A 23504-nucleotide genomic window follows, 5' to 3' on the forward strand; every position below is an offset into this window, starting at 1 on the left:
AGGAGGATTCTGACAGCGAAAGGGGTCAATCCGGTGCAGGATGGACTGCGGGGGCCCCTCTCTGCTTTCCCAATTCCAAAGAAGATTCAGAAGCTCATCAGCAGGGAATGGGATGCCCCAGAGGCCAGCCTCAAGGTGGGGCGGGCCATGGCCAAACTGTATCTGCTGTTGGAAGAACATTTGGAACCCTTACGGATGCCCAACGTGGACGCGGCAGTGGCCGCAGTTACTAAAAAGACTACCATTCCTGTGGCAGGATTGGGTGCCCTGAAGGACGCCCAGGATCGCAATTGGAAGTCCATCTGATACACCTTTTTTGCAGTCTCAGCTCGTTTGTGCAATCTCCCATTCCGTGGGAAGCTCCTGTTTGGCGTGGAGCTGGATCAGCTGGTGAAGTCACTGAGAGTGTCCAAAGGGAATAGGCTTCCAGAGGATAGAAAGCCATTTCGGAAGGTGTTTGCCCCATGGAGCTGGATTAGAGATTCCAGAAGATTTAAGTTGGGAAGGGGTGGTTCCTCTTCTTCCCATGGATCCAGACCTTCCTCGGGATGGCAGCAGTCCTTTCAGGGACCCAACTGAACAGCGAGGGGAGGTTCTGGCCAGGGCCCTGGAGCCAACGAATCTTCCCAATGAAATCAGGACCACCCACTCCCCGGAGACAGCTGTAGGGGGACGCCTGTCCCAGTTCTACGAGGAGTGGGCAAGAATTACGGCCAATCAGTGGGTACTTCATGTGATCCGCGTCGGTTATGCCGTAGAATTTTCACACCCTCCCAGGGATGCCTTCTTAGTGTCGCGCTGTTCTTCCCTAAACAAGCGAGTTGCTATGGAGGCCACCCTATGCTATAGTTACACAATGTTAGGTTCCATATTAGGTGCTACTACCCAAGAAAGAGATCTAGGTGTCATAACACATTGAAATCATCGGTTCAGTGTGCTGCGGCAGTCAAAAAAGCAAACAGAATGTTGGGAATTAGGAAAGGGAATGGTGAATACAACGGAAAATGTCATAATGCCTCTGTATCGCTCCATGGTGAGAGACCGCACCTTGAATACTGTGTACAATTCTGGTCGCCGCATCTCAAAAAAGATATAATTGTGATGGAGAAGGTACAGAGAAGGGCTACCAAAATGATAAAGGGAATGGAACAGCTCCCCTATGAGGAAAGACTAAAGAGATTAGGACTTTTCAGCTTGGAGAAGAGGGGATATGATAGAGGTGTTTAAAATCATGAGAGGTCTAGAACGGGTAGATGTGAATCGTTTTTTTACTCTTTCGGATAATAGAAAGACTAGGGGGCACTCCATGAAGTTAGCATGTGGCACATTTAAAACTAATCAGAGAAAGTTCTTTTTCACTCAACGCACAATTAAACTCTGGAATTTGTTGCAAGAGGATGTGGTTAGTGCAGTTAGTATAGCTGTGTTTAAAAAAGGATTGGATAAGTTCTTGGACGAGAAGTCCATTATCTGCTATTAATTAAGTTGACTTAGATAATAACTACTGCTATTACTAGCAATGGTAACATGGAATAGACTTAGTTTTTGGGTACTTGCCAGGTTCTTATGGCCTGGATTGGCCACTGTTGGAAACAGGATGCTGGGCTTGATGGACCCTTGGTCTGACCCAGTATGGCATATTCTTATGTTAAGGTTATTGTGGTCGTGGCAGCAGTCCTCCTGCGGGAAGGGGTATTAGAACACCCATACCTCGATGACTGGCTCCTTCGGGCGAAATCGGAGGAAGATTGTTGGTGAACTATTCTTCATGTGACCCACATGCTGCAGTCGTTGGGGTGGGTGATCAACCTGGCAAAGAGTCACTTGATTCCCTCCCAGGTCCTGGAATACCTGGGTGCTCGCTTCGACACTCGACTGGGCCGGGTGTTTCTGACGGAGGACCGCATGCACAAACTGCAACAGCAGGTGAATTGCTTGCGGGGGATGCAGACTCCTACTGCCTGTGACTATCTGAAGGTTCTGGGATCCATGGCCTTGATGCTGGAGCTCGTCCCATGGGCCTTTGCTCACTTGAGACCGTTGCAGTGGACTCTTCTGTCCTGGTGGAGTCCAGTGTTGGAGCAATATCAGATGCAGCTGCCCTTGACATCGCAGTCCAGATCCAGCCTGGAGTAGTGGTTAGTGGACTCTAACCTGCAGAGAGGAATGCCCCTCGAAACACCAGACTGGCTGGGTTGCGATGTGCTTGGGCAGAGTGGAACAAGGTGTGTGGTTGGAGTTGGAGCGTGCTTGGTCCATCAACCGCCTGGAGACCAGGGCAGTGTGCAGGGCGTAAGAAGCCTTCCTGGATCTGGTGCGGGGGCGGATGGTTCGTGTGTTTTCAGACAACGCCACCACGGTGGCGTACCTCAACTGCCAGGGAGGAACCAGGAGCCCAGCCATAGCCTGGGAAGCTCGTCTCCTCTTCGGGCCAAACGCCATCTGGAGGGCATCTCTGCCTCGCATGTGGTGGGCGTGGAAAACATTCAAGCGGACTTCCTCAGCAGGCAACAGCTGGACCCAGGAGAGAGGGAGCTGTCCGGAGAGGCGTGGAACCTCATTTGTGGCAGATGGGGAACTCTCCAGTTGGACCTCATGGGGAGCCCGAATCAACACTAAGACGATGCGCTTTTTCAGTCGATGAAAGGAGATGGAGTCAGTAGGTCTTGACGCCTTGATGTCCAAATGGCTTACAGGGATTCTGTTGTATGCCTTTCCTCTATGGCCTGTCATCAGACGAGTGGAACAGCACCGAGGTCAGGTGGTGCTGGTGGCTCCGGAGTGGCCTCGTCACCCTTAGTTTGCGGATCTGATACAGCTAGCCAAGGACTGGCCTTTACGGCTAGCGCACTTACCGGACCTTTTGTGTCAGGGACCCATCCTTTCAGATCGGGAGGATAGTTTCTCTCTTGTGGCTTGGCTTTTGAGAGGCGGCGCCTACAGCTGAAGGGGTATTTGGAGCCAGTAATTTCCACTCTGCTGCAGGCCAGGTGTCCTTCCTCTTCCATGGCGTACATGCGAGTATGGACGGTGTTTGAGTCCTGGTGTGCGCAACAGGGGATTGGCCCGGGGTTGGCGTCCGTCCCTCACATTCTAGCTTTTCTGCAGCAGGGCCTTTCCAAGGGCCTAGTGTACAACTCCATCTGGGTTCAGTTTCAGTTCTGGGGTGTTTCAGGGGAAGAATAGACGGCAGATCCCTGGCTTGCCACTCTGATGTGGTTCACTTTCTCAAAGGGGTAAAGCATTTGAAGCCACCTGTTCGGAAACTGTGCCCTGAGTGGAGCCTGAACCTCGTCTTGCGGGCCTTATGTGTACCGCCCTTTGAGCCAGTGGGTCAGGCTTCTGTCAAGGACCTGACCCTGAAGACAGTCTTCTTGGTGGCTATTTGTTCGGTGAGGCGCATTTCGAAATTGCAGGCTCTGTCCTGCCGGGACCCGCTTTTGTGGATTTTGGTGGATAGGGTGTCTTTGCGTACGGTGCCGTCTTTTCTGCCTAAGGTGGTGTCGGCATTTCATGTTAATCAGTTGGTAGAACTCCCTGGCTTCCCGAACTGGTCCCGCGATTCGGCGGCACATAGAGACCTGCATTTATTGGATGTTTGCCGAATCCTCTTGCGCTACTTGAAGGTCTCCAATCCCTTTTGGAAATCGGATCATTTGTTTGTTCTGTTTTGGTGGCCCTAAGTGAAGGGGACAAGGCGTCCAAGGCCACTCTGTCTAGGTGGCTGAAAGAAACCATTGGCTAGGCATACATTAGGAACGGCCGCTCCATCCCGGACAGCTTGAAAGCTCATTCTATGCGTGCTAAAGCAGCCTCTTGGGCGGAGTGCCAGCTGGTGTCGCCACGAGATATGTAAAGCCATGGTCTGGTTCTCTCTGCATCCTTTTTCCAAGCATTACCGCTTGGACGTGACAGCGCCGGAGGACTCCAATTTCGGGGAGCAGGTTCTAAGAGCGGGTCTTTCGGGATCCCTCCCAGAGTAGTGTGGCTTTGGTACATCCCACTGGTCTGGACTGATCTGGGTATGTTCAGGAAAGGAAACTTGGTTCTTACCTGCTAATTCTCGTTCCTGTAATACCACAGATCAGTCCAGAGGCCCAGACGTGACTGACCCTTGGATTAGCTACTGTATTGAAGAATTCTGAAGGAAGTAATCTATATTCTGTTTATCACAAAGTTCCTGGTTAGGATTTCCAACTTTAGGGGAATCCAATCCTCCTGTTTTTTGATGTTCGCCTTGTTCTGGGTGAATAGTGGTTTAAGGTTATATAGGGCTGGTTCCAGTGGTTTTTTGCTTGGGGATCAACCAATACTGAGGAGCTGCAAGTGGCACTATTGGTATATAGCAGTGCCTCGAAGTTTTTTTCTCTGCCTCCATCTGCTGGTGGGAGTGCATAACCCACTGGTCTGGACTGATCTGTGGTATTATAGGAACGAAAATTAGCAGGTAAGAACCAGTTTTCCTCTCTTCTTGGTAAGGAACAGAAAGCATTGGATGCGTTGGGACAAAGAATTTTCCAAGGGTCCATGTTGATATCGTGAATTGCAGCATATCAACTATACATGACCCAATATAATAAAAATCTCTGGAAACAAGTCCAGGAGATTGCGAAAACATTACCACAGCAACAACAAAAAGCCTTGTCCTCCATCCTACAAAAAGGAATGGAAGCAGGTAAACATGAAGTCAGAGCTAATTGTGATTCTTTTGAAACAGCATCCAGAGTCTCTGCAGTGGGCTTCAGTGCTAGATGCTGGGCCTGGCTTAAGGCTTCAGACCTACACCCGGAAGTGCAGGACAAACTGGCAGATCTACCCTGTACTGGAGACAGCCTGTTCGGGGATAAGATCCAGGACGCAGTGGCCCAGTTAAAGGACCATCATGAGACCCTGTGCCAGTTTTCAACTGTCTCCCCAGATGTTCCCTCCATAGCCCGCAGGGCCATGCGTAGAGAACACAAGAAAAAATTCTACAGGCCACGCAGATTACCCTCCTGCGTCCCGTGCACAACCGGCTTGGGCACCTCAGAGGGGACATGTGTGCCAAACCCACAGCCAGCTCCACGAACTGGCCTCGCGTCTGGATTTTGACTCTCTTCCAGAGAGCAGTAGCCATATTCCAGTGGGGGGGCCGCCTGTGCCACTTTGCAACAAATTGGCATCCAATCACCATGGACCAGTGGGTATTGTCCATTGTAACCCACGGTTACCATCTAAATTTTTCAAAAATATCCCCGGCCTTCCCACCTATTCCATCCTGGAGCTGGGACGACCACACAGGAAAACTGGAGTCAGAGCTTTCAATCCTTTTGTCGGTCAGAGCCGTGGAACCGGTTCCACCGAATTAGTAGGGAAAAGGGTTCTACTCCAGATATTTCCTAATACAAAAAAGACCGGTGGCTTCCGGCCTATTCTGGACCTCCGTGCCTTGAATAGATTTCTTTGCAAGGAACAGTTCAGGATGGTATCCCTGGGCACCATGCTTCCTCTATTTCAGCAAGGGGATTGGCTCTGTTCTCTGGACCTGCAAGACGCATATGCCCATATTGCGATATCCCCACCTCATCGCTAATATCTGTGATTTGTGGTGGGCCGCAGTCACTATCAGTACAAAGTACTACCATTCGGCCTAGCCTCAACGCCTCGAGTCTTTACAAAGTGCCTGGTAGTCATGGTTGCGCAGTTACACAGCAGAGGCGTACACCTTTTTCCATACCTGGACGACTGGCTCATAAAAAGCCAGTCAAAACAAGGAGCCCTCGACTCTCTCTGTTTCACCATAAGGCTTCTCAACTCATTGGGATTTCTAATAAGTTACCCAAAATCCCAGTTGACACAGTCTCATCTTCTCTCCTTTATAGGAGCAGACCCAGTCACGACACTATCCAGAGCATTCTTACCCACTGACCATGCTGTTCAACCGTGCCAGCTTTATTTGCTGTTGAAAAAGAGCCTCAGCTGGCCAGCTATTCAGGTTGCTTGGCCACATGGCATCAACAGTCCATGTCACCCCTATGGCACGCCTGGCCATGAGAGTGACCCAATGGACTCTGAAATCCCAGTGGTAACAAGCTACTCAGCCACTGTCGTCCCTGATACACATAACCAGCCAGCTTCATCTGTTCCTTGCATGGTGGAAACACAAAGCCAACTTACAAATGGGTCTTCCTTTCCAGCAACCGGCTCCTCAGGTGACCTTAACTACGGATGCCTCCAACTTAGGTTGGGAGCCCTTGTCCAAGGCCTTCAAACTCAAGGGACTTGGACAACAGCCGAAGCAACCCATCAAATCAACTTTCTGGAGCTTCGAGCAATGTGGTACTCCCTTTATGCATTTCAGGATTGCCTCTCCAACAAAGTTGTCCTGATTCAAACAGACAACCAAGATGCAATGTGATACCTGAACAAACAGGGGGGCATGGACTCTTATCTGCTTTGCCAGGAGGTGGTGCAGATTTGGGCCTGGGCCCTGTCGCATTCTTCTGTGAGCCACTTACCTAGTGGGCACACAGAATGCACTGGCGGGACCGCCTCAGCCGTTGTTTCCAGCCCCACGAATGGTCTCTGGATCCCTCTGTTGCGAGTAGAATCTTCCACCGGTGGGGTCATCCGACCATCGACTTCTTTGCCTCCAGTCAGAACCACAAAGTGGAAAGCTTCTGCTCCCTGCACAGGGACTGGCATGCACCAGCAAGAGATGCCTTCGCCCGTCCCTGGAAAGGTCCCTGTTTTATGCGAATCCTACGATTCCACTAATAAGCAAGACTCTCGTGAAGCTACGACAGGACCAGGGCTTAATGATTCTCATAGCTCCGTATTGGCCGCGCCAAATTTGGTTTCCCATATTTTGCAATCTTTCTGTCCAAGACCCCATTTGCCTGGGCATGTTGCCCAACCTTATAACACAAAATCACGGCAAGTTATGCCACCCGAACCTCCAGGCCCCCTCTGACTGCCTGGATGTTGAAAGGCTGATACTACAACCACTCAACCTTTCAAGTGACGTATCTCAAGTCCTAGTAGCTTCACTGCTGAAGCCTTCCACACGGAAATCCTACTGCTCTAAATGGAAGAGATTTACCTTGTGGTGCACACAAAAGGACTTCGACCCCTTTTCTTGCCCCACATCGAGTCTGTTAGATTATCTCTGGCACCTCTCGGAATCTGGTCTCCAGACATCATCTATCCGAGTGCACCTTAGTGCCATCTCTGCTTACCATCAAGGAATAGGGGATGCCCCGATAACGGCTCAACCCCTGGTGAGTCGCTTCATGAGAGGTTTAGTACAGCTTAAGCCTCCTCTACGGCCACCGGTCGTAGCATGGGACCTCAACGAGGTACTTGCATGGCTCATGCACACTCCTTTTGAGCCCTTGTACTTCTGTGAACTCAGATACCTTACATGGAAAGCTCTTTTCCTAGTAGCCATCACGTCTGCTCGCAGGGTTGAATGAGTTACAGGCCCTTGTGACCTACTCACCCTACACAAGGTTCCTCCATGACTGGGTTGTTCTCTGCACTCACCCTAAATTCCTTCCTAAGGTGGTAACTGATTTCCATTTAAATCAGTCCATAGTCTTGCACACTTTCTTTCCAAGACCTCACGCTCATCTAGGTGAGCGAGCTCTCCACACCTTGGACTGTAAGCGTGCTCTTGTGTTTTACTTAGACCGCACTACAGCCCACAGGAAGTCCAGCCAACTCTTTGTATCTTTTGATAAGAACAAACTTGGGAATGTGGTGGGCAAGCAAACACTGTCAAATTCGTTGGCAGACTGCATCGCATTCTGTTACCAGCAAGCAGGCCTTCCACTGCAGGGACAAGTGAAGGCACACTCAGACAGAGCAATGGCAACGTCTGTAGCACACTATTGTTCAGTACCAATTGCTGACATCTGCAGAGCTGCGACATGGAGCTCTCTCCACACCTTTGCAATTCACTACTGCCTGGACAAGGCTGGGTGACAGGATTCAGTCTCTGGCCAGTCTGTCCTCAGAAATTTGTTTCCAGTGTAGGAACCCAACTCGACCTACCTAGACCCGCTGTGAATTTGTCTGCCTCATTCTTGCCAACAGCACCCCAGTTGTGCCCGTTGTACATGTTCGATGCTGCTTGGCCTCATACGTATGACTCAGCCTGTAGCTTGCTATTCACCCATATGTGAGGACTGCCATCCTGCTTGTCCTGGGAGAAAGCAGAGTTGCTTACTTGTAACAGGTGTTGTCCCAGGACAGCAGGATGTTAGTCCTCATGAAACCCGCCCGCCACCCCACGGAGTTGGGTTCGCTTAAGTTTTATTATTTTATTTTTCGCTCGTACTTTTGCTACAAACGAGACTGAAGGGGGACCCCTGGTGGCTGCAGGGTTAGTGGCATGCTGGGCATGCTCATTGTGCTAGTCAAAGTTCTAGAAACTTTGACAAAAGTGTTCTGTGACAGGGCTTCATCTGATGATGTCACCCATATGTGAGGACTAAGATCCTGCTGTCCTGGGAGAACACCTGTTACAGGTAAGCAACTCTGCTGTCCCATTCATCATGGTCACCTCTGGTCAACTGGACTAGGCATTTGGCCTAGTTACTTTTAATCTTTTTTTAAATTGTAATTTTATAGTATATTGAGCTAGAATTAAGCATTTGACTAATGCAAAGAATGTGTTCGTTTAGGATAAAGATGGAGACCGAGCAGTGCACCATGCGGCTTTTGGCGATGAAGGAGCTGTTATAGAGGTTTTGCACAGAGGCGGTGCAGATTTAAATGCTCGCAACAAGCGCAGACAGACCCCACTTCATATTGCTGTCAACAAAGGCCATCTTCAGGTTGTGAAAACTTTACTGGTTTTTAGCAGCCATCCTAGTCTTCAGGTAAAAACATTTACATTAATCTAGAAACTTTCTTTAAATGTGGGGTTCTGATTTGACTGTATTGTTACACTGTTTGAGTAAAACCTGGTAAAATCCCAGTTAGACTATTTCAGTATATTTGTACATTGTTCTATCTAGAAAAAGGGGAAAAGTATATAAATTAAAACAGACTATGGAAGCTAAAGATTGCCCTGTGGGGATAGGAAAACAGTACCTGAATATATTCCACTTTGAATTGCCTGAGAAGTAGAATATAAATAAAATAAAGTAGATTTACAAAATAAAGTAAATAGCATGCTGGGCTTTAAAGTATTAATCTGACTTGGTCCCTCCTTTGGATACTGTTCAAAAGATTGCCTAATATAAACCAGGATTTAGAGAGGATTAATGCAGTTAATAATTATCTAATAGATATGATATTCCAAAGTTATTAGTTTCACACATTTTGGTTTTTAAGAATGTTGAATTAAAAATTAAAGTTGCTGTGATACTTTTTTATTGAATAAATCTGAGAGTTATACTTAGAGATTCTGATTTTCGGTTATACATGAAACCCCCCAATAAAACACTCTGGTGAAAAAAATGGGTTTTTCAGTTTTAACCAGGGAGAAAACAAAAACGCAGCAGTCAAGAAAGAGGTATCCTGTAGCAGCCGGATGATGTTTGTTGGAAGGTAGGCCTAGCAGGGCTGCGACAGACCTCATCTTGCGGCCACCCGAAGGGAGGCCGGCGGTGCTACAGTGGACTCCATCTCTCCATGGCCCAAAGAGGGCGAGGCATGGATTGTGTGTGTGTGTGTGTGTGTGTGTGTGTGTGAGAATGAGCGCCTGTGTGTGTGAGAGAGGATACGGAGCCTGCCACTAGCCCTGAAGCCACTTACACAGCCTACCACCCCTATCTCTACTCCTACTCCTAGTCCCCCATCACCCCTGTTTCCATCTCCTCCAGGCAAATTCATCCTGCCACTCCCTCTAGCCACACAGTGTGCACACCCTACCACCCCCATATCCTTTGTACCCTTACCCCCATCCCCCTTAGTCACATATGCACCCCCTTCCACTCTTTTGCTAGCTACATAAACACACATTCTTGTAGGTGTCATTTTTTGGAGGACAAGCAAAATGATAGTCCTCTCACATGGGTGACATTAATTGGAGCCCTAATGCGAAAAATTTATGTCAAACTTTCTAGAACTTTGACTAGGCACACTGAACATGCCCAACCTGCCCTATACCACGTGTCCATGCGGGGTCCAGTCTCTTCTTTTCTACAGAGCTGTAAGCCTTGCGGTCTGATGGAGCTCATAGAAACATAGAAATGACGCAAAAAAGGACCAAATCATCCACCCAGTTTGCCCAGCAAGTTTATGCTTAAGCCAGTATCTGCTGCACTGTGCAGGTTACCCCCAAGCTTATCATTTTCCCAGACTTTAAAAGTCAGGGCCTTCGGATGATGTCTCAATCCAGTTTCCCTTAACCCTTGCCGTGGAAGCAGAGAGCAATGTTGGAGTTGCATCAAAAGTATCAGCTTAGTGATTAAGGGGTAGTAAAAGCCGCATCAGCAAGTTACACCATGTTTATTTGTTCCCCAAACTGTAAAGGTTGGGGCTCTTGTTGGTTGCTGTCTCAATCCAATTCCCCCTTTTCCCACTGCCTTTGGAGCAGAGAACAATGATGGAATTGCATTAACAATATCAAGGCTTATTTGTTAAGGGTAGCTTCTTCCACACCAGCAAGTTATCCCAGTTAACTCCATGCACTCTTTTCTTTATTTCCATCCTCTAGCCTTCACTGTTTTCATCTTCACTTCCTCCTCTGGAAGTGCATTCCAGGCATTCACTACCCTCTCCATGAAGAATTATTCCCTGACATTGGTTCTGAGTCCCCCTGCCTGGAGTTTAATTTCATGACTCCTAGTTCTATTGATTTCTTTCCAACGGAAAAGGTTTGACGATTTTGTATCATTAAAACCTTTCAGATATCTGAAGGTCTGTATCATATGTTCCCTGCACCTCCTCTCTTCAAGGGTATATATATTGAGATCCTTTCGCCTCTCCTCATAATTCTTCTAATGCTGACCTCTCACCATTTTGATATCTCTTCTTTGGACCGCCTCTATCCTTTCTTTATCCTTTTTTAGATACATGCACAAATACTGAACACAGTACTCCAGTTGAGGCCTCACCAAGTATCTATACAAGGCCATTATCACCTTATTTATTTATTTTTTTACAGGTTATTTCTCTCTATGCAGCCTAGTATTTTTATGGCTTTAGCTATCGCCTTGTCACATTGCTTCGCCGCTTTCATATCATCAGACACTCACACCAAGGTTCCTCTCCCAGCCCGTGCATATTAGTCTTTCACTGCCCATCACATACAGCTCTTTTGGATTGCTGCACCCCAGATGCATGACTCTGTACTTCTTGGCATTGAATCCCTACTGCCATATTTTTGACCACTCTTCAAGCTTTTTTAAATCACTTTTCATTCTCTTTACTCCTTCAGTCGTATCATCCGCAAATAGACAAACCTTAACTTCTATCTCTTTTGCCAGGTTGCTCACAAAGATATTGAACAGAATCTGTCCCAAAACCAATCCCTGTGGCATTCTACTTAACACCATTCTTTCTTCAGAGTAGGTTCCATTGACTATTATGTGCTGTCTCCTGTCAGTGAACCAGTTTTGCAATCCACGCTACTACCTTGGCACCCGTTCCCAAGCTTCTCATTTTGTTCACGAGCCTCCTATGTTGGACCATATCAAAAGCTTTACTAAAATCCAAGTAAATAACATCTTCCCTGATCTAATTCTCTAGTCATCCAATCAAAAAAAAAGTCAAATTTGTCTCATGGGCCCTTTCCATGGTAAATCATGCTGCTTCGGGTTGAGCAACCCACCAGATTGTAGATAGTTCATTATCCTTTCCTTCGGAGGAGTCTCCATTAATTTTCCCACCACTGAGGTGAGGCTAACCGGCTTGAAGTTTCCAGCCTCCTCTCTGCTCCCATTCTTGTGAAGCGGGACCACCACCGCTCCTTCTCCAGTCTTGCAGCACCACTCCCATTTCCAGGGATCTATTGATCAGGTCTGTCAGTGGACCCACCAGCGCAGCTGTGAGCTCCCTCCATGTCACTTTGTCTATTTCTGGCCTAGTGGGAAAACTTCTATTTTTCATCGCTGTTTTCAGTATCGTTCCATCACTGGGTCCCTCATAGTGCCTCCCTGTAGTATCCTTGTAAGGGTTTTCAGCATTTCTGGTAAGTTTCCTTTTGTGGTCGATTTCCCCCCCACGGCAGCAGTGCCCTGGTGCCCGCCGGCCATTGATGGCTGATGCCTTTGTTTTGTGTCTACTGCCCCTTTCTATTTTGTTCTGTTATGGCCATGGCAGATTTTCGTCAATGCCCTTGATGCCAAGGATCATGTCCATTATGAATCCTCATGAGATGTGTCCTCTGTCTGGGGGCATCCCATGACGTCCAGAGTTGTCACTTGTGTGCCCAAATGACCCCAAAGGGATGTCTGCTTCGACTCAACAAGATGGAGCAGCTCTTTGGGTCGAGGAAATCCAAGCCATCGGAAGCATTGACGTCGAAGGATCTTGGAGCCGCACCGATGGATACCACGCTATTGACATCAGTGGGACAGTCTTTTTCATCAGCAGATAGGGGCGCAGAGACCGATCGATGTCTATGTCCTCCAGGCCAAGGATGCTGGGTTCATCATTTTTGGCCTTGGCGCCGGGGAAACACCAAGCCAAGCATCAGCACCGGTCCCTGTTGATGCATGGTGTCGGGCACAGGGATACGCCGGCTCATGCTGCAATCCCTGGAGGTGACCTCGCATTGAGGGGGGGCCTCAATCAATGCCATGGGTCCGCAATGGTCTCCTCCAGTCCTGGTGCTAGTCGCCAATCCACCTTGTGGCTCCAAAGATCTTGCCACCCCTTCTTCCTCCCAGTTGGTGTTGGCATTGGCAATGTTTGAGGAGGAGCTGGAGCGTCTAGTTCAGCTAGCAGTAGATTGGGTAGTGCAGGGCTTTGGGTCTGTGGCACCGGAGCCTGTGCTGCCAGTCATTCTACCGCTACTGGAGAAGCTCAACATGCTCATCAGTGTGTTGCCATCCGCGCTGGTGCCGGTTCTCAAGACAGCACCGATGCCTGGTGGGGCGAGGCCTTCCCCTACTGATATGATGGTGGTTGCCAGTTTCTCTGAGGAGGAAGAGCCACCAAGGCCGGCAGAGATGCTGAGGCCTGTAGTCCCCTGTCCAGTTCTACCGGTGCCTGTACCTCTGGACAAAGGCTGAGCACCTAGGGTCCATCCCCTGTAGTGAGGATGAGGGTCCTCATAGTCTTCTAGCAGACCCTTCTCCAGATGAGCAAAGGAAGTCCATGCCTGAGGACTTGACCTTTGCAGGGTTTGTGTAGGTGATGGTGGAAGCCATCCTGTTTCAACTTTTAACAAAGGAGGATGCCAAGCACAAAATGCTTGAGATCCTCCAATTCATAGGGCCTTCTAAGGAGATTGTGGCGGTCCTAGTACACAAGATCCTTAAGGAGTTACTGCCTAGGAAATGGAAACACCCCCTCACAGTGCCTCCCATTAACAAGAAGGGCGGACTTGGTCTACCTCGTCCAGAAGGCTGCCGGATTCGATAGGCGTCATCTACCTCACCAGTCAGTGGTAGTTGAATCTACTCTCAAGAGGGCCAAGCAATCTCGGACCCATTCCTCTGCGTCCCTGGGGAAGGACAACAGAATGGATGCTCTTGGGAGGAAGGTGTTCCAAGGCACCATGCTTATTACCTGCATCGCTGCCTACCAGCTCCACATGAGCAAGTACTTTTGGGATGTCCGATAGCAATTGAAGGAGGTGGCTGAGCAGCTGTCTCACCAGCAGCAAGACTCCCTCATTTCACTGGTGCATAAAGGTCTAGAGTGCGGATAACAGAGGTCTGTGTGACCTACGATGTTTTCGAGACTGCATCGAGTGTCTCTGCAGCGGAAATCGGAGACCGCTGCGGGTCTCAGACCTCCAACCAGAGGTACATTAATGCTCGCTGACGTGCCGTGTACTGGAAAGGATCTCTTTGGAGATAGGCTGAGGGATGCTGTGGCACAACTTTGGGTTGACCTGAGACCCTCCAACAACTCTCTGCCAATAGTCCAGACCCGTCCTCATCCAGGAGGCTGCCGGGGCCAAGGAAGTCTGTCTTTTTGCCAGAGGAAGTACTATCCTCTGCATCCTTGCTTCTGTCAACATCATCAGGGCTCCCACATCCGTCCCAGGCAGCAGAGAGAGCCCCAAACCCCAGCCAGCACCTCAGTCAGCTCCATAGATAGGGTTTTGACTGGATTGTAGGGAGAGTAAGCCAGTTGCCCACATCCAGGTTGATAGACCCTCTGGTCGGGGCAGACTGCGGTTCTTTGTGAATCAGTGGTACAGGCTGAACTGCTCTGGCCATTAAGAAGGAGGAGAAGTCTGCTTGTACTCCTAATGCGTTACCGGCCCCCAATATGGGCACAGAGGGCAATTTGACGGGACACCTCATAGATTCAATCGGTACCCTTGGCAGACAATGGACAAAACCCGCTGGTCTGAGGTTACACTGGGCAAAGAAGGCGGGGATTTTACTCCAGTTACTTCCTGATTCCAAAGAGAACAGAATGATTCTGTCTAATCCTAGACCTAAGGGCCTTGAACAACTTTCTATAAAGAGTAAAGTTCAAGATGGTTTCCCTGGGCATCTTGATTCCCCTTTTTCAAAAAGGGTACTGGCTATGCCCTCTCTACCTAAAAGACACATGCACTCATATCAAGATCTTCCCTGGTCACAGGAAGTATCTCCAATTTGTGGCGGGCACACAGCACTTCCCGTACTGGATGTTGTCATTCGGGCTCATGTCCACCCCGTGGGTCTTCACAAAATGCATGGGTGTGTTGGCAGCGCACCTTCGCAGACTTGGGAGTGCATGTCTTCCCGTATCTGGACGATTGGCTGATCAAGAGCTTGTCTCAGGCTGGGGCTATCAGGTCCATGCGCTTGACCAGTTGGATGTTGGAGTCACTAGAGTTCATTCTCAATTACTCAAAGTCCTATCTCAGCCTATCACCTCAATTGGACTTCATAGGAGCCCTGCTAGACACTGCTGAGGCCAAGTCCTTTTTGCCTCACCAGAGGGCTGTTGCTCTGGTGACCATTGCAGCAAAGATTCACAGGGCCAGCAGGTGTCAGCCTGGCACATGTTGACTGTTGGGCCATATGGTCGCAACTGTCCATGTTACTCCCTTACACATGTGCAGGCCTCAAAGGATCTTGAGATCACAATGGTGCCAGGCCACTCAGAGCCTCCAAGATTGGATATGTCACCCTGTCTGACCGCGACTCATTGTCCTTTGAAATCTGAAACAGGTGATCTCGTTTCAGAGTCTCACCCATCTACCCTGGGGTAAGGAGCTCATGTAGATGGTCTCTGTACCCAGGGTCTTTGATCCGCTCAGGAATGTTCTTGTCAAATCAACTTCCTGAAGCTTCGGTCAGTCAGGTCCGCACTATGGGTTTTCAGAGATTGGCTGTCCAACAAAGTTGTCCTGATCAGGCCAACAACCATGTGGCATGTCGACAAGTAGGGAAGCATGGGATCATACCTCCTGAGTCAGGAAGCAGTCTAGATATGGTCATGGGCCCTGTCCCACGGGATGATGCTCAGGGCCATGAACCTGACCAGGTTGGAGAATGTGGTAGCGGTCAGGCTGAGTCGAACTTCAGATCCCACGAGTAGTCCCTGGACCAGGGGGTAGAGAATTGGGTATTCTGCCTCGGGGGGGGGGGGGGGGGGAGCCTGGACATAGATATGTTCGAATCCCCCTGCAACAGGAAGGCGCCTCGGTTCTGTTCCTTGCAAGGGTCTTCTGTACATGTATCCTCCAGTTCTCTTAGTAGGAAGACAGAGACTATGATTCTCATAGCACCTCATTGGCCAGACAGGTCTGGTTTCTACAACTTCGGGAGTTGTCCATCCAGAGACTGATCAGTCCAGGGACTTCCCCAGATCTCATCATGCAAGACAAAGGCAGGCTGTGCATCCCAACCTCCAGACCCTGTCGATGTTGAGAGGTTAATCCTGCAGCCACTTGATCTTTCAGAGGATGTGTCTTGGGTCCTGGTGGCTTCTAGAAAGCCTTCCACTAGAAAGTCTTAAGGACTGAAGTGGAGGAGGTTTTCCATGTGATGTGATCAGATGGCCTTATAGCCGTTCTCCTATCTCACACAAAAACTGTTTGATTACCTTCTATACCAATCAGAAGCTGGCTTGAAAACCAACTCCATTAGAATTCATCTTAGTTTGTTTGCCACGTACCACCAAGGTGTAGATGGTACGCTCATCTCTGTACAGCTTATAGTTAAACATTTCATGCAGGGCCTGCTTCAGTTGAAGCCTCCCCTACGACCTCCTGCTGTATCTTGGGACCTCAATGTGGTATTACCTCAGCTGATGAAAGCTCCTTTTGAGCTGCTGTGCACCTGTAACCTGAAGTAGCTGTCCTGGAAGGTCATATTTTTGGTGGCGATCACTTCAGCGCACAGGGTCAGCGAGCTCCAGCCCTTAGTGACTTATCCACCTTATATTAAGTTTTATGACAACAGGGTGGTCTTGCATATGCACCCTAAGTTCCTGCCTAGGGTAGTGACGGATTTCCATCTTAATCAATCATCCTGCCAATATTCTTTCCCGGGCCCCATTCGTACCAAGGCGAATAAGCACTATACAGTTTGGGCTGCAAGTGAGCCTTAGCCTTCTGTCTGGATAGGAGGCGATGTCCTTTCGTGGATTACAAACTGGTTAAAAGACAGGAAACAGAGTAGGATTAAATGGACAAACTCCATGAACGTAATGATCAAATGATCACACCGTAATGATCACATCTCCCCAGTGCTAAAACACCTTCACTGGCTACCTGTTGCAGAAAGAATAACATACAAAACCCTCACACTTATCCACAAAGCTCTCCATAACCAAGACATGCACTGGTTCCCTGAGTACCTTACCTTTCACAATTCTAACAGACCCATTAGACAGCAACACTTCCCATCCCTTCCCCTAGGCAGTATAAACTCTGCTCCACCAGAGCCCGGGCAATTTCTGTGGCAGGACCCATCTTATGGAACAAACTCCCCGCCTTCCTGCGTCAGGAACCCTGCCACAAGAAATTTAAGCAGAACCTAAAAACTGCCCTCTTCACCCAAGCCTACTCATAAGTGCCTTTTCCCATCTTATTGCCGCCCTCTCCTCCTTCATATTTAGTACACCTTCATATTGCAATACACTATATTTCCTGTGCATCTTCATCCCATTCTTTCTACTCACGGCTTAATCCCCCCCTCTAACTCCCAGCCCCCCCTCTCTGCCCTCTTCTCCCCCATTTCTATTGAATGTTATAGTTCTCTATATAACTGAGTTCCTATTATTGATTGTTCTCTGTAAAGTTACCATCCCCTCATTCCCTACCTCTTTTTTTTCCCCCTGCTATTGATTGTTTATAGTTCTCTGTAAAACAAAGTCCATATTATCGCTTGTTCTCTTTTAACTAGTTTACTGTTTAATGATTGTTCATTGTTCTCTGTAAAGCTCGTTAGCTGCATTTTGTTTACTGTGAACCGATGAGATGTTCCCAACGTTCGTCGGTATATAAAAGAATATAAATAAAATAAATAAATAAATTGCCATGCTGGGTCAGACCAAGGGTCCATCAAGCCCAACATCCTGTTTTCAACAGAGGCCAAACCAGGCCACAAGAAGCTGGCAATTACCCAAACACTAAGAAGATCCCATGCTACTAATGCAATTAATAGCAGTGGCTATTCCCTAAGAAAACTTGATTAATAGCAGTTAATGGACTTCTCCAAGAACTTATCCAAACCTTTTTTGAACCCAGCTACACTAACTGCACTAACTTTATTTATGAATTTTCAACTTACAATAAGTATCATTCAAATTTTTCAATATTCAAAAACTTTGAATATCCTTAAAGTGTACAAGATATACAAAATAATACAAAATAAGAGTAAATCACTGATTTTAGACCATATTGATAACATTTCTTGTATACAGTTACTAAACTCAGTATATAACAGAATTTGACTATTCTTCTTCCCAACTAGTCTTAAATGTGCAATTTGCTAACTTATTTATTTATTTTATTTATTTAATATCTTTTATATACCGACGAACGTTGGGAACATCTCATCGGTTTACAGAGAACAGAACTTAGCAACAGGCTTTACATTTGTCACATGATTATAATAGGAATAGTAGAAATAACAATAATAACAAAAACAATAACATACGAATAATATGGAAGTTATACAAGTAATAATTAACTTCATGGAATGCCCCCTAGTCCTTCTATTATTCGAAAGTGTAAATAACCAATTTACATCTACTCGTTCAAGACCTCTCATGATCTTAAAGACTTCTATCATATCCCCCCTCAGCCGTCTCTTCTCCAAGCTGAACAGCTCTAACCTCTTCAGCCTTTATCATTTTGGTTGCCCTTCTCTGTACCTTCTCCATCGCAACTATATCTTTTTTGAGATGCGGCGACCAGAATTGTACACAGTGTTCAAGGTGCGGTCTCACCATGGAGCGATACAGAGGCATGACATTTTCCGTTTTATTAACCATTCCCTTCCTAATAATTCCTAACATTGTTTGCTTTTTGACTGCTGCAGCACACTGAGCCAACAATTTTAAAGTATTATCCACTATGATGTCTAGATCTTTTTCCTGGGTGGTAGCTCCTAATATGGAACCTAACATCGTGTAACTACAGCAAGGGTTATTTTTCCCTTTATGCAACACCTTGCACTTGTCCACATTAAATTTCATCTGCCATTTGGATGCCCAATCTTCCAGTCTTGCAAGGTCCTCCTGCAATGTATCACAATCAGCTTGTGATTTAACTACTCTGAATAATTTTGTATCATTCGCAAATTTGATAACCTCACTTGTCGTATTCCTTTCCAGATCATTTATATATATATATTGAAAAGCACCCGTCCAAGTACAGATCCCTGAGGCACTCCACTTTTTATCCTTTTCCACTGAGAAAATTGACCATTTAATCTTACTCTCTGTTTCCTGTCTTTTAACCAGTTTTTACCAGTTTGTAATCCACAAAAGGACATCGCCTCCTACCCCATGACTTTTTAGTTTTCTTAGAAGCCTCTCATGATGGACTTTGTCAAATGCCATCTGAAAATCCAAATATACTACATCTACCGGTTCACCTTTATCCACATGTCTATTAACCCCTTCAAAAAAAATGAAGCAGATTTGTTAGGCAAGACTTCCCTTGGGTAAATCCATGTTGACTGTGTTCCATTAAACCATGTCTTTCTATATGCTCTACGATTTTGATCTTGAGAATAGTTTCCATTATTTTTCCCGGCACTGAAGTCAGGCTCACTGGTCTATAGTTACCCGGATCGCCCCTGGAGCCTTTTTTTAAATATTGGAGTTACATTGGCCACCCTCCAGTCTTCAGATACAATGGATGATTTTAATGATAGGTTACAAATTTTAACTAATAGAACATACATTTCATTTTTTAGTTCCTTCAGTACCTAGGATGCATACCATCCGGTCCAGGTGATTTGCTACTTTTAGTTTGTCAATCTGGCCTACTACATCTTCCAGGTTCACAATGATTTCGTTCAGTTTGTCTGACTCATCACCCCTGAAAACCATCTCCGGAACTGGTATCTCCCCAACATTCTCATTAGTAAACCTGGAAGCAAAGAATTCATTTAGTCTTTCTGCAATGGCCTTTTCTTCCTTAAGGGCCCCTTTAACCCCTCGGTCATCAGGCCATTTGTTTCAAATTCTGACCCATGTGTATACAGAAGGTGTTCATCACTACCTGTCCCAAAGTGTGTTACTTCTGTCTTAGGAAAGACTAGGAAGTCTCTAAGAGCAGTTTGGTCCTAGAAAGACTGGCTTCCTCTGCACTCAGACAGGCCAATCCACACAATTGGGTTATGCACTTCTACCAGCAGATGGAGACTGAGTAAAGCTGTCTCACTGACCTCACAGACATATATCCTTGCCTGTATTCTCCATGTCCAGCAGATGGTGGACATCTGTCTCCCTACTGGGAATTGCTTGTTTAAAAAAAAAAAAAAAGTCATAGCTGCCTATGTGGATGCAGCTGTCACATTGCCTAGGCAGGGTTAGGGCACATTCCACCAGGGCTCAGGTGGTATTGTGGGCGGAGCTTCGGTGGTTGTCTCCTGTCGAGATTTGCCAAGCAGTGACCTGGTCCTCCTTACACACTTTGTCGAAGCATTGCTGCTTGGATGTTTAGACCCAGGTGGACACGGTCTTCGTGTGTGTGGTATTGACAGGATCACCAAGGGCAGCCTTTCGCCCTTTTCGGGAATAGCTTAGGTAATCCCACTTGTGTGGATTGGTCTGCCTGAGTGCAGAGGAATGAGAAATTGCTACTAACCTGATAATTTCCTTTCCTCTAAGGAAGGCAGGCCAATCCACAATCTGCCCTGGGCTGCCTATTTGCTGTTAATTTGTCTCTTAGGTCGGACGACGAAGCGTGTTATTTCTGTTAATTTGTTTGATTAACTGGTAAGTGCTGTACATAGCCTCTATGATTAGTGCTTGTTAATTCTTTTAACTGAGCTCAGTGTTCATAGTTGGTTGGAATCATGAGTGGTTGACTTAATAGTCATGTTCAAGTATAATCAGATTGGCTACAGTTTGGGTTTTCCAGAGAATACTGGGGCAGGGCTATGTATCCGTGATGTCAATGAGTCAGCTTTACTCAGTCTCCATCTGCTGGTAGATGTGCACAACTCACTTGTGTGGATTAGCCTGCCTTCCTTAGAGGAAGGGAAATTATTAGGTAAGTAGTCATTTCTCCTTCGTGCCTACTTTGCTGATGTATTGTCACAAAAAAGCTGGCCTCGAAGGCTCGATGTAGGACCTATGACTCAGGAAGTTAACTGTAGCTGTGCTAATAGCTAGGTCTTGACTAATAGATCATCAGCCTCTTCAGTGCTTCACTTCAAGGATAGGCCAAGATTCAAGCCAAGTCTTGATCTCCCTTCTCAAGTCTTAGCAAGGATTTCAAGGATTCATGCGGAGTCTCAAGTGGTGGCTCTTAACATTTTGACACAGGTCCATGTTATACAGCTCTACGACTACACATGACTGAGGACCCTGTGCTCTGAAGTTGGCAGGTGCTGAGGTTAGCTTGGTCTCCTATGCTGAGGCTGCTCTGCTATGATCGCCCCGAAGTCTTTGAGTTGCCCTTCAAAAGGGGTATTTGGGATGCACAGTCTTCTACAAGACCTGCCACTGTCATTGTCATCCACTTTGTTTGATGTGAAGTTGGAAAGGAGATGATTGGTGATTCTTGCTTGTTGCGTTATTGGAAATGTTGTTTGAATGTCTAATCCCTCAACCCGATGGGTATATGAGTGACACACTAATAGATGTGTATCCTTTGGTTCCGAGTTTCTTGGCATCAATATTGATTTGACTCCCCAAGGTATTGTCTGCTGATTGCAATGATGTTTCAAGTAGTGATGGATGCTCAGGTTTTTCTCCCCTATCCTTGGTTCTTGTAAGATCAGAGTCAGTATGGACCATAAGCACCATCGAATTCCAAGTTGGCAATATCTCATTTCCTACCATGTAGCCAGATGGACTCAGGACCAGTGGGTATTGTGCTCTTCTGCTAGCAGATGGGAGACAGAGTCAGATTTCAAAGCTAACGTCACTCTAGATATGCCCCTGCAGTAACTTCAGCTCTTCAGAATCTCTCAGTCTCCTAGTAGATGCGGACACTACCCCACACACTAGAATAGTGTTAAGAATTACAGCAAAGAAGAAACAAAATTTACCTTAAAGAAGATCTTGCCCTGCTCTCCTGCAGTGATACCTAAGGGTCCTTTCCCCAGTTGAGAATTCCTGAGGTGATCTCCGATATCCCTCAGAGGTGTGCCTTGGTCCGGTAGCCGGTTCACGGCGAGGGCTTAGCCCCCAGTGTGGCTGAAAGGCAGTGGGTGCAGAACAGAGCATGGTGGTGAAGGTAATTCCCTCTCCACCCGCAGCTGGAGCCCATTCGGCACAGATCGGTAAGCGCTGAGACTAGGTAAGAAAAAAATCTTTAAATTCAGGTCTCCGGTCTCCAGAGCTCGGGTTGCTATTCCGAATTCCTCTTCTAGCAAGGTTAAAAAGGAGCACTGATCATGTTGAGCAGCCTTTGTTGGGCTAGGTCCCGATCCGGTGCAAGGGTCCACATACGTGGAGACCCTCGGGGGGCGCCATCTTCCCTTCTCGGCCGGCGGTACGCGCGGGGCAGGCTGGGTGGCTGATGCGCCTAACTTGCGCGCATAGCTGTGCACACAACTGAGCACATCCATGCGCATAATTACACGCACAGCCGCGTTTCAAACTGCACGCGTGCAAACACACAGAGACAATGGCACTGGCGCCCAGTAAGGCCAGAAGGTACTCCCTCTGCACAGCCTGCCACATAAGAGTCGCGCAGTCTAAATTGGAGTCCTGCCTGTGTCAACATTGTAAAGAAGCCTGGGGGAACCAAAGCCTGATCCCTTATTGTCGTGGGATGGGTCTGGAACCACTACTGATGATAGCTCCCTGGATCTATGCATCTCCGAGATGGCTTCTCCACAGGAGGGCACCTCTGGGGCCCCTACTATGATTCCCCTTGGATTTAACATGGACTTCTCCTGGTTGGAATTTTTCCAAGGCCTGCAAGCCTTCATTCAGGCGCAATCAGCCCCAGCTGCGCCCTGGGCGCAACCCCTGCCGGAAGCACAAGATACTCCCGGCCCTGCTCGGATGTCTCGAGACATGCCTCGCCTAACCAAAAACTTCCCTGACAGGGACCCAGACACCTCAGATGATGAGGATGACTCCCTGGAAGAAGTAGAAATCCCTCCAGGAATGGAACCATACCGAACCATGCTTTGCTTCTTCCACAAGGACGAATTACCAGCCCTTGTTTCCCAGACTCTGAAGAAGCTGAGTATTCCAGGCATGGACCAAAGAAGAACCCCAACTTGGTGTCCCTTCGTAAGGCCTCATTCTACTTTCCAATGATGGAAGCCATCCAGGAACTGATTGACCTGGAGTTGGATGCCCTGGAATGCAGCTTCAAAGGGGGTCGGGCCTTGGAAGCCCTATACCTCTAGAGCCAGCGACCTAGGAATGCCTGCGTTTCCTGAAAGTGGATGCTATGGTCTGTGCAGTCTCAAAGAGAACAACAATTCCCATTGAGGGAGGGGCTGCATTGAAGGATACTCAGGATAGATGATTGGAATCTATCCTTAAGTAGGCCTTTGCAACAGCAGTAACACTATAGATTGCTTCCTGCTGCGCACTGGTGGCATGTTCCTGCTTGCTCCTCTCGAGAGAGGCAAATAACTCCGGAACGTATACCGGTGAGACGATGGAATTTGCAGCAGCCTTCCTGACAGACGCAAGCTCAGACCTGCTGCGTACCTCAGCCAGGGGCGTTGCCTCAGTAGTGGCAGCCAAAACACAACTATGGCTCCGGAATTGGTCTGCGGATGCGACATCTAAAGCGAATCTCA

At 47.6% G+C, this 23504-nt stretch overlaps 1 protein-coding gene across 2 annotated transcripts in view; it reads left to right on the forward strand.

The window, feature by feature from the left end:
* Window positions 1–23504, forward strand: part of MIB1 (mindbomb E3 ubiquitin protein ligase 1) — a 331151-nt gene that overhangs the window by 161376 nt on the left and 146271 nt on the right. For both annotated transcript variants that reach the window (XM_029591112.1, XM_029591111.1), the window contains exon 11: window positions 8667–8864. In XM_029591112.1, coding sequence (XP_029446972.1) covers window positions 8667–8864 — 198 coding nt within the window. The remainder of the gene's footprint in view (window positions 1–8666; window positions 8865–23504) is intronic.

This window comes from Rhinatrema bivittatum, chromosome 2, assembly GCF_901001135.1.
Source record: "Rhinatrema bivittatum chromosome 2, aRhiBiv1.1, whole genome shotgun sequence".
Classification (NCBI taxonomy): Eukaryota; Metazoa; Chordata; class Amphibia; order Gymnophiona; family Rhinatrematidae; genus Rhinatrema; species Rhinatrema bivittatum.